At 48.9% G+C, this 11,222-nt stretch overlaps 2 protein-coding genes across 11 annotated transcripts in view; one reads left to right on the top strand and one right to left on the bottom strand.

Moving 5' to 3' along the window:
- Positions 1-3: 3 nt before the first annotated feature.
- Positions 4-10,124, top strand: Gnptg (N-acetylglucosamine-1-phosphate transferase subunit gamma). 2 transcript variants are annotated; one of them, XM_036194931.1, is made up of 10 exons: positions 4-234; positions 306-373; positions 6,192-6,246; positions 6,314-6,397; positions 6,478-6,571; positions 6,643-6,757; positions 6,841-6,923; positions 7,113-7,244; positions 7,332-7,413; positions 9,087-10,124. In XM_036194931.1, exons 1-10 carry the CDS (start codon positions 44-46, stop codon positions 9,116-9,118), a joined length of 936 nt encoding a protein of 311 aa, XP_036050824.1. In that variant the 5' UTR covers positions 4-43; the 3' UTR covers positions 9,119-10,124. The 2 variants fall into 2 exon arrangements, with proteins under 2 accessions (XP_036050824.1, XP_036050823.1); XM_036194930.1 differs by lacking the exon at positions 9,087-10,124 and adding an exon at positions 7,503-7,959 and having other exon boundaries at positions 8-234.
- Positions 9,946-11,222, bottom strand: part of Unkl (unk like zinc finger) — a 43,750-nt gene continuing 42,473 nt past the window's right edge. For all 9 annotated transcript variants that reach the window (XM_036194921.1, XM_036194923.1, XM_036194924.1 and 6 more), the window contains one exon: positions 9,946-10,515. In XM_036194921.1, the coding sequence (XP_036050814.1) occupies positions 10,360-10,515 (156 nt within the window). In that variant the 3' untranslated portion in view covers positions 9,946-10,359. The remainder of the gene's footprint in view (positions 10,516-11,222) is intronic.

Here is an 11,222-nt window from a genome sequence, read left to right as displayed (position 1 = left end):
CAGTTCCTGCTCTCGCTCACGTGACCGTGCGACCCCGGGAGCCATGGCGGTGCGGCTGGCCGGCTTCCTGCTGCTGCTGGGGCTCGCGGCGCGCGGTCAGCGGTTCCGCGAGCTTGCCCCTCCGCACGTCGGCGTCGCCAGCCTCTGCTCCCTGCTCATCGCCTCGCTCTCCGCAGGGCCCGCGCCGGCACGTGCCGGGAAGATGAAGGTGGTAGAGGAACCCAACACATTCGGGTGAGTGTCTGGCGACCCGGCGGCTTGGGGGCCGGGCGTGGCCGGCTCCCCTGACTTTCTCTGTCCCCTAGGCTGAATAACCCGTTCCTGCCCCAGGCAAGTCGCCTTCAGCCTAAGAGAGAGCCTTCGCCTGTATCGGGTGAGCGCGGGAGGGAGCGTGGAGCTGACCGAGGTGCTGACGGGGGGCGGGGCGGCGAGGAAAGCCCTCGGCTGGGGGTGGGGGCGGCAGGATAGGGTGCCTTGGATGAAAGATTCCGATAGTATTCGCTGGAGGTTCATGCATTCGTTTGTCAACCTGCGAGTGTTTAAATGTTGGGGAGTATATACTGGAACTCTTAACCCCCTTTTAACCCCCGTGCTGGCGATTACCTAAGGCTAGGCAGGCTCTAGCGTTGAGCTACATCCCTAGCTTTTGTGTTTTTAAGACGGAGTTTCCATACAGACTTAAGCTGGCCTCCTAAACCTGTGATCCGAAAGTCTCCATCCACAGGTACTTAGACTGATTAGGAGTTGCAGGAGTGTTGGGCCTGAAGAGGCCACTCCAGGTGTGTTTAGCCCTGTCTAGATCTGAGGGAGTGGAGAGGGCATCAGCAAGATCAAAATCCTTTGCACGGGAAAGCTGGGAGCTTTGGACTAGAGAGAATGGGACATAGCTGTTGAAAGAGACTCAGGGCCAGGCAGTGGTGGCGCAAGCCTTTAATCCCAGCACTCGGGAGGCAGACCCAGGCGGATCTCTGTGAGTTCGAGGCCAGCCTGGGCTACAGAGTGAGTTCCAGGAAAGGCGCAAAGCTACACAGAGAAACCCTGTCTCGAAAAGAGACTTGGGGCTGAACAGCAGCATGAAGGGACGCTGGCTAGAACTGTACTCTGGGGATTTGGTGATCCACTATCTGAGGTGTGCTGGACATGATGACTTGTAGCATTGGTCCCCTGGAGGAGAGGTAGCCCATGGCTGGAGCTTTTGAAGCTGTAGACAGGGAACATCTACCAGTCTCCTCCAGCAGTGAACCAGTCAGGCTCAGCGGTCATCACAGATCTTAAGTCCTTTTCATGGGATGACACTGCTTGGGGCATTCCTGATAAACACGGGAGTCCAAAGGCCTGCTACCATCACATTGTGAGCCCACGTATGTGTGTAAGGAGGTGGCATAAGATGTGGGGATTTTACCATAGCCCTTCCATACTAGCTTGTAGCTCCTTGGTTGGCTAGGAGGGCCCAGACATAGCCAGGAACCCAAAACTGCAAATATGTTTAATTTTATTTTTAATAGACAGTAATATTGGAAAGAAAAAGGAAAGGGTAGAGAGTGTGCAAGGTTGTCACAAGACTACAATTTTAGCACTTGGGAGGCTGAGGGAGAGGATCATTAGTTCAAGACCAGGTCTGGGTTACATGGTAAGTTCTACGACAGTCTTGGCAGGAGAGAGAATGGAGAGAAGTTGGGGAGAGGTGTGAAAGAGACCTACTTGGTTGGATGGTTATTCAGCCTAGGCGATAGGTTGCATTAAAATGCCTTGCTTGCTAAATTTACATTTTCTGTTTCCTCACATCCATTCTTGGCACACCCTGTGTTTTGGAGAAACTTGTCGGTTTCATTTACATCAATTTGATGGTTGTAAAATTGTCTATAGTGACTTGTAATCTTTTTTATTCCTGTAAAATTGGTAGCAAATGCCCCAACCTTCATTTCTGGTTTTAATTATTTGAATTTTTGCTTTTCCTGGTCAGTTTAGCCGCAGGTTTTCCTATTTTATTTATTCATCTTTATGCAAACTTCTAAAATGTTATGTATATGAGTGCTTTGCTTACATGTGTGTCTGTGTACTATATTGTGTGGAGTGCCTGTAGAGGTCAGAAAGCATCAGATCTCCTAGAACTGGAATTACAGATAGCTGTGAGCCACCATGTGGTTGCTGGGAACTGAACCAGGACTCTTTACAAGAGTACAAGTGCTCCTAACCACTGAGCTCTCTGCAGCCCCCTTGTTTTGTTTTTTTCTTTTTGTGTGTTGTGTGTGTATTTGTGTGTGCCCCTGTGTGGAAGCCAGAGGTCAAAGGTGGGTGTCTTCCTCTATTGCTTTCCACGTTAGTGAGAGTCAGGGTCTCTCACTGAATCTAGAGCTCCAGGATTCAGCCAGGCCAGCGGGCCAGCAAGCCCCAGAGACACATACACCCCATCTCTGCCTTTCCAGCACTGAGATTATAGGTGTCCAGCTTCTTCTGTGGGTGCAGAGGACCCACACTCAGTTCCTCATGCTTGTACCGCGAACACTTTCCTAAGTAAGTCATTTCCCCATTGCTGACGTGCACCACACCTATCCTGCTACAGCCTCCTCAGTGCTGGGATTACATGCATGAAAGCACCACACCTATCCTGCTACAGCCTCCTCAGTGCCGGGGCACATGCATGAAAGCACCACACCTATCCTGCTACAGCCTCCTCAGTGCCGGGGCACATGCATGAAAGCACCACACCTATCCTGCTACAGCCTCCTCAGTGCTGGGTCACATGCATGAAAGCACCACACCTATCCTGCTACAGCCTCCTCAGTGCTGGGATTACATGCATGAAAGCACCACACTCAGCTTCTCAAGTGCCGGGATTGTTGACCCTTTCAGAGAACCAGCTTTTGTCCTTATTGTTCTCACATAGCTCATACAGTGTGTCTGTTCCACTCCTTCACTTCAGCCTGAGGTGAAGCGAAGGTGCATTTCTTAGAAGCCACAAGGCACTGCAACTCCAGAATATGTACTTGAGGCCCTAGGTTGAGTCCCTAGCACCCCCCTCTTAAGAGGCAGGTATTTTTCTAAATAACAGAACCTGCAGGAGAATCAGTAGACCTGCCCTAGCAGAAACCCCAAGTGAAGCCACTCAACCTGAATTGAGAGGACCCCATACAGTAGCTGGGTGAAGATAGGAAGGAAGATGTCTTACAAAGCAGCTGGAGTTACAGGGATGAGAAAGACCCATGCTACCACTTTGGTTGCCAAGTCTGCAATGAAAAAGATCAATGCATGCTGGGTGCTGGAGCACGACCTTAGTCCAAGCACTTGGGAGGTGGAGGCAGGCAGATCTCCAGTGAGTTCAAGGCCAGGCTTGAACACGCTTGGTCTACAAAGTGAGTTCCAGGACAGCCAGGAACACACTGAAACCCTGTCTCAAAAAATCAATGCATAAGAACATCAGAACTGACTATACATCTGGGTCAGTGAACAGCCAGTTTGAGCATGTGATCAGAAACATGAATTACAAAGGGCCTGAGGGAGCTGTATAGCAGTCCTTTCTATATGGGATTGTGGTTAACTTAAATTTTTTTAAAATTTTTCCTTTTTTTTTTTTTAATTTTGTTTTTTGAGACAGGGTTTCTCTGTGTAGTTTTGATGTCGTCCTGGATCTCACTCTGTAGACCAGGCTGGCCTTGAACTGAATTTTTCAATTTAAAATTCTAAATTCCCATGGTAGTCACATTAAATAATGTAAAAATTTGAATTGAAAAAGTTAAAAGTCTCAGCCAGTTGTGGTGGCACACACCCTTTGATGCCAGCATTAAGGAGGCAAAGGCAAGTGGACCTCTGAGTTCTAGGACAACCACAGCTACACAGAAAACCTGTCTTGTAAAAAGAAAAAGAAAAAAAAGAAAAAGAAAAAAAATCTCAGTGGTAATAACAAAAAAAACAATGGCAATATTTTCAAAAGAGAATCAGGAGCTGGCTAGAGAGATGGTTAAGGGTATTTGCTGCTCTTGCAGAGGACGTGGGTTCAGTTTTCAGCATCCACCTGGTGGCTCACAACTGCCTGTAACTCCAGTTCAAGGGGATCTGACACCCTCTTCTGATCTCCACAGGCACTGAATGTGGTACACAGACATGTATACAAACAGAACACTGATACATAAAATAAAAATAAAATTTCAAGACAATGTTTCTCTGCATAGCTCTGGCTATCCTAGAACTCACTTTGTAGACCAGGCTATCCTGGACCTCACAGAGATCTGCCTTTGCCTCCTGAGTGCTGGGGTTAAAGGCATGTACAACCACCTAGCAAATAAATAAATCTTTAAAAAAAAAAAAAAAAAAAAAAAAAAAGGACAAAGAATCAGACCTTGTCACTGAAAGTTAGGTCCAGTAGTAGGTGTAGCTCAGTTTAGAAAGCACTCATGTAGCCAGGAGGCAGAGTTTGAGGCTGGCTTGGTCTACAGAGCATGTTCTAGGACAGTCAGGGCTACACAGAGAAACTGTCTCCAAAACAAAACAAAACAAAACCCCAAACAACAACAACAACAAAGCAAACAAGCACTCACATAGCATGTGTGGACCCTGGGTTACATGTCCAGTAGGTGGGAGGGGTTAGGCACAGTAGTATGCACCCACAGTCCCAGGCACTTGAGGCTGAGGCAGGAGGAACACTGGCACAGGAGTCAGAGACCAGTCTGGGTAACAGGGCAGTTCCTGTCTGCTTACATGTCTGTCATCTTGCTTGATTACTTTAAATGTAAATGGATTAAGACCTCCATTCAATAGGCAGAGAGTGGCAGGGTTTTTGTTTTGTTCTGACACTCTTGCTGGCCTGGACCTCAGAAATCCACTTGCCTCTGCCTCCCGAGTTCTGGGATTAAAGGTGTGCACCACCACCACCCAGCTCAGAGACTAGCAGTTCTTTAGAAAGGACATCATTGTATGTTGATACAGTGGGCTTAGCAAGATGTAACAAGCATGTATGCCAATGTCAGAGTTCCAAAACCTGTAAGCAGACACTCTACTACTGAGTCTCACCAGCCCCCTCCTATTTGAAGGACGGTTTTCTTGGACATGGAATTCCCCATTGGCTTATGATTTTTTTTTCTGGTTTTTGGAGACAGGGTTTCTCTGTGTAGCTTTTCGACTTTTCCTGGATCTCACTCTGTAGCCCAGGCTGGCCTTGAACTCACAAAGATCCGCCTGCCTCTGCCTCCCTAGTGCCTTTAATAAGGCTTGCACCACCACTGCCTGGCATGGAATTTTTTTTTTTTTTTTTTTTTTTTTGCCAGAGCTGAGGCCTGAACCCAGGGCCTTGAGCTTGCTAAGCAAGCACTCTATCACTGAGCTAAATCCCCAACACCACCCCCACCCCCTGGCATGGATTTTTTAAAAACAATTTATGAGTATAGATCCACCTGCCTCTGCCTCCAGGGTACTGGGACCAAAGGTTTGTGGCACCATACATAGCCTGGCTTATGGATTTTTTAAATGTTCCTTTGAATAAACATGTATTTCTGTTTCTTTGTATGGCTTGTGGGTTTTGTTGAAAATTGGTCCTTTGAGCCGGGCAGTGGTAGAGCACGCCTGTAATCCCAGCACTTGGGAGGCAGACCCAGGCGGATCTCTGTGAGTTCCAGGCCAGCTTGGGCTACAGAGTGAGTTCCAGGAAAGGCGCAAAGCTACACAGAGAAACCCTGTCTCCAAAAACCAAAAAAAAAAAAAGGAAAGAAAAGAAAATTGGTCCTTTGAAAAAGCAGAATACTCGGGCAATCTTTGCAGACTGGTCCTAAGCTTCGGGCTAGTCAGTCCTTCTATTTTCCTGAGGCTGCCACATGGCTATTGCCTTAACTTCCCCAAATCTCATTAGCATGTATGCACACATGTACACACACACACAGACACACACCCCTCTACTTTCTTGGCTAGTGTCTGCCAATGGGTCTGTGGTCCAAGTCTGCAACTAGGTTCCAGGTTATGGGCAGCTTAGGCGGACACTGAGGGCCCCCTTTACAGGAACAGACATGGGAGTCCTGCCACAGATAGCCAGTTCTACCATGTGTCAGTCCTCCCCAGAGGTTAGGTCAGCCAGCATCTGACCATTCCCGATCCCACAGGGAAAGGAGCTTGACGCTTTCTGGCCTCTTGCCTACCTTAGCTTCTAGCTTTAGGGGTAACACAGGTTTACACTTATGGTGAATTGCTGTGGTCTTCTCCCCCAGGCCCCCTGCATCTCTCCAGACTTGCTGGCAAGTGCTTCAGCCTAGTGGAGTCGACGTGAGTGCCGGGCTGGTGGGTGGAGTGGGGCTGGCCTGCAGAGCTCCTCATGCTCCTGTGCCTCCAGGTACAAGTATGAGTTCTGCCCTTTCCACAACGTGACCCAGCACGAGCAGACCTTCCGCTGGAATGCCTACAGTGGTATCCTTGGGTAAGCTGAGCTAGGGCAGCAGTGCCATGTCTGCCCCCTAGACCCCCACATCACTGCTTTGCCACCCTGCTTTCCCCCAGCATCTGGCATGAATGGGAAATCGCCAACAATACCTTCAAGGGCATGTGGATGACTGATGGGGACTCATGCCACTCCCGAAGCAGGCAGAGCAAGGTGAGGCCCATAGGGGTGTGAGTGGTAGAGAGCTACCCCACCCCCACAAGCTACTGAGGCTCTCTTCCCAGGTGGAGCTTACCTGTGGGAAGATCAATCGACTGGCCCATGTGTCTGAGCCAAGCACCTGTGTCTACGCATTGACATTCGAGACCCCCCTCGTCTGCCATCCCCACTCTTTGTTAGGTAGGCTTCTGTGTAGGGCTGGGTCCAAGGACGAGGATGGTAGGTGGGAGGCTCAGGAATGTTTGGCTCCTATTGGTCTGTAGTGTATCCAACCCTGCCAGAGGCCCTGCAGCAGCGCTGGGACCAGATGGAACAGGACTTGGCAGACGAGCTAATCACACTGCAGGTGGGTGCACACTCAGGGGGTGTCCCCTTGCCTACTCTACCTCCCCTGGGGAGGACTGACACATCGCAGAACTGGCTATCTGTGGCAGGACTCCCATGTCTGTTCCTGTAAAGAGGGGCCGGGGCCCTCAGTGTCCTGGAACCTAGTTGCAGACTTGGACCACTTTCCTTATGCCTCCTCCATTTTCAGGGCTATAAGAAGTTGCTGAGGGTGCTTTTTGAAGATGCTGGCTACTTAAAGGTCCCAGGAGAAACTCATCCTACCCAGCAGGCAGGAGGTTCCAAGGGCCTGGGGCTTGAGACCCTGGACAACTGTAGAAAGGTAGAGTGTAGGGACAGGGGGGAAGGTTACAGGTTTCCTAGTCCTGGTAGCCCCCCAGGGTTTGAGCAGGCTGCCATTCTTGTCCAGGCACATTCAGAGTTGTCCCAGGAGGTACGAAGACTGACCAATCTGCTGGACCAGCATGGAATCCCCCACACTCAGCCCACAGGTCAGTCTGCCTACCCTGGTCAGGTGCCAGGCACCCTGGGGCCTGCAGCTATTGGGGGACAGATCCTCACTTGCCACCTGTTCTGGCAGAAACCGCCCACTCTAAGCACCTGGGTCAGCAGCTCCCCATAGGCACAACCTCCGAGCAGCTGCGGGGTGACCCAGGACTACGTGGGAACATCCTGTGATCCAAGTGGTCATGAAAGACAAAGAACAGAAACATCCTCAGCCTCAAGTGTCCTTTCATAGAGGACAGGTGTGGTCTTAGTGGGGTGCACAAAACTGGTGTGGTGGAGACATGGCTTCTTTTGGCATCTTCAAGGCCAGGCAGGGTCACTGACAGACACAGGGACCTGCTGGCCAGCCTTTGTTGTGCTCAGAGACCCAGACAGAATAAATTTCAAAGTTTTAATTAATCTCATACTGATAAAAAATAACTCCATGAATTCTGTAAACCATTGCATAAATGCTATAGTAAAAAAATTTAAACAAATGTTAACAACTTTAAACAATTCACTAAGTAAATGGGTATGTATTATAAATATGACCTTCTGGGTTAAGAAGATTCCATTCACATAACATTCTCAACTAGTTTCTGAAAACAAATGCACACAAAGGCTTCCATAAGTTAATCCACATGCGCATCCACACTGGGGGAAGGTCTGCCAACCAGGTACACAAAACTTTGACACCATTGCTTACTGTTAATAATAACACTAGAGAGTTAAAAGACAACAGGACCATGGTGAGTCTCAGTTCCTAGACCCGTGGCCTCACTTCCATTATCCACAAATGGGCCTTAAACCCGTCTCTCCCCTCCTTGGCCCTTCCCACCCAGGGTAGATCCTAGGAGCCTTAGCTCACAGGTCTGAGATGGATGGGAGAAGTGGCCCCTTCTTTGGTCTTCCCCTGCACACCTGTCCTCAGAGCCCAGCCTGATTCCAGAAGAGCAGATGCTCAGGAGAGCTCCCCTCATGGGCTGGGACCCAGTGGACACTGCCACCTGTCTCCCCAGCCATCACACAGCAGTCCCATAACTGCCTCAGCCCCAACCTGGAATGTTAGTCCAGGAGGAGTTAACCGGAGTAGCTTACACACAATCTAAAGCTTAATGCTTGTAACTGTTACAGCTTGAAAACGTCCAGAGGAGATATCAATCACAAACATTGTCCTGTTACCACAGAGACCAAAGGCCAATATGGGAAACAAGTGCGTAAATATGAGTTAAAAAGAAACAATCTTAAACCATGGTAACAGTAGCACAAAATACACATGATCTAGGTACTGAGCTAAGAAATCATTATCACTATAGTTAAAACAAAATAGTCACTAACACCAGGTCAATAGTTACCTTATTAAGTAGTGGGCTAGCTGCGGAATGTTGAGGATCCACTTCCTTTAAAATGATAGCGCTTTTCTACCAGTTTGTCTTATATTAAAAAATGCTTTTAAATCTCCTACTATATTAAATACATTCTAATTTGGTCACTGATAAAAACGTTTTACCTAATCACTTTGCACTTAAAAAATGCTATTAAAAGTCTTTGGCAAAGCCATGGGAGAGGAGAACCTCTTGTAGGCCTGGGCAGTACCTGCAGGTAGGACCCTGCCCTGCCTAGGTCTGCCACCAAGGGTGGGGGTTGCCTGGACACATGTCTCCCCCTTGATTTCCAGGAACAGTCCCAGTCCTTATTGTAGGAGGCTGAAGTCATCACCCTAGACACATCCTCAGCAGAATTTTAGCCATGGGCCCGAGGCCAAGCTGTGAGGGGCGGGCACTGCCTTTGCCTTGGAAGCTGATGGTGAGCTGCAGCAGAGCTGGGGTTGCTGGTCACGGGATGGATTCTGGTAATAACTGGATGCACAGCTCAGGTACCAGATGTTTGTTAAAACTGTCATGGAATCTCTGGATCAGCTAGAGGTGAGTGTGGTCACAGGTGCAGCAGACTGAAGTCTCAGGTGTACAGTCCCTTTGTTCAGCACAAGCTAGGGTGCCCCAGGCGACTCAGGGTCCAAAGCACCGTTGCCATTACAGACAAGGCATCAGAACACAGCTCCTTCCCGAGTAGATCTTGGACTCCTCTGAATGCCTGATTCCTTTGCTGCATTTTTCATTAGCATGAAATTGTCTTTCAAGGGAGAAGAAAAAAACCAAATGAACCAATTCCTTCACTTCTTTTGCAAGGCACAGGCACTTGGAAGTGGCCACGGATCACATAAGTGCACGACAGAGCTCTGGAAATCACTCTGTGATACTGGAATATAAAACTCCACCTACATGTGCACCTGCACATGTTTAGGAAAATTAGTTCCTTTCATAAAATTAAGAACATCTAAATGTATATGTGTCTCTCAATAACCACTCTCTGCTTATAAATACTATTTGTTTGCACTTAATTTTAAAATGTAAAAATCCTAGGTCTTCTTCACTACTAGATAAATGTTCATTTCCTAAATAGTTTCAGAATATGAAATCTAACGTAGTTACCATTACTATGAGTTAACAACAAACTGATAGATAGGAAACTTCAAGTTCACAGTACACTTATAAAGCTTCATGTTATCGCATATTAAAAAACATGGACCTAGAAAGCAGCTTATACAATTTATAATGTCTAAATTCCTCGGTTTACAAAGTGCTTTGACAAGGCCTGACCTCCCACTGGCCTGGCCACAGCAGTGTCAAGGACTGGGGGCACCAAAAACATGCCACCCTCCCATGGGACAGGCAGTGGGTTTGGTGGTGCTTCAGAGGTTTTCTGAGAATACCTGACACCATTGGTAGGACATAGTAGGGAAGAAAAAGTGATCTGAAAGGCTGGTGGACAGTGGGCATGAACTCACATCCTGGTGGGTGGTACTGGAGGCCAGTTTCGACACTGTAGTAGCACATGGCATGCTGAGGCCTTTGCACTGCTCACCAGGGAAGGAATGGGTCTGGTTCTCATCACCATGGGAGGGGCTGGCCCTTGCAGTAGGGGCACTCAGGGGTACTGGCTGCACACAGCTCGCATAAGACACGGTGCTGGCAGGGCCGAAGGACAGTGCCATGGGCCCTCTCCTGGCAGCCCACACACTGTTTGGCACGAAGTTGGAAGATCACCTGTAGGAAGAGTGGTTGTTGAGAGTGTGGGGAGCCAAGAAGGCCCTGAGTGAATGTGTATAGTTGACATGGACATGACTATATCAAGGAAGGATAATGCCTCAGACCCAAGGGAAACTGGAAACGCCTTGCTCTGGTCCAAGTTTGAGTGTTTAGAAACATTTGACCAGTATTTGCAAAGAAGAGCAACTGCATGCAGCTCCTCCTCTCAGATAGCTCCTCCTCCTCACCTACAGACTCCTCCCACCTAGACAAGCTAACTCCTCCTCTATGCTGTACGTAATAAACTCGCTAAGGTTCCAGTTGCTTTGGTAGTAGGTACAGCTCCATCAGAGCATGCACAGCCCACTGGCCCAGCTTTTCTGTGTCCACGTTTTGTTTCTTCAGTGTTTGTCTTGTCTTCATTCCCTTACTGCCCTAGTCAGGTCAAGGCACCAGGCTGGCACCAGTCCTATCAGGTAAGGCCAGGCAAATGACTGTCTCCCAGGACAGTGGGCCACCAGCTACAGCAGCAGAGCCATAGAAATCCTGAGTGTCAGGCCTGGGTCGAGTAGGGCAGTCAGTAGAAGACCCCCAGCCCCACCAGAGAGCTGTGTCCTGAAGCAGAGCCACTCTAGCCACAGGCAGGCTGGCAGCTGGGTACCCACAACGAGCGCTAAGTGGGATCCCATGGTTGAGAGTGGCCCGAGCCCAGGACACTGCATCTT

This window comes from Onychomys torridus, chromosome 8, assembly GCF_903995425.1.
Source record: "Onychomys torridus chromosome 8, mOncTor1.1, whole genome shotgun sequence".
Classification (NCBI taxonomy): domain Eukaryota; kingdom Metazoa; phylum Chordata; class Mammalia; order Rodentia; family Cricetidae; genus Onychomys; species Onychomys torridus.
Note: the sequence above shows the minus strand (reverse complement) of the source record. Positions and strands in the feature narration are given on the sequence as shown.

Excerpts from the sequence above, each read along its gene's own strand:
- Gnptg (XM_036194930.1), top strand. The coding sequence starts at position 44 with ATGGCGGTGCGGCTGGCCGGCTTCCTGCTGCTGCTGGGGCTCGCGGCG. Across the intron at positions 235-305 it reads GAGGAACCCAACACATTCGG|GCTGAATAACCCGTTCCTGC; the intron begins GTGAGTGTCTGG and ends TCTGTCCCCTAG. Across the intron at positions 6,924-7,112 it reads ACGAGCTAATCACACTGCAG|GGCTATAAGAAGTTGCTGAG; the intron begins GTGGGTGCACAC and ends CTCCATTTTCAG.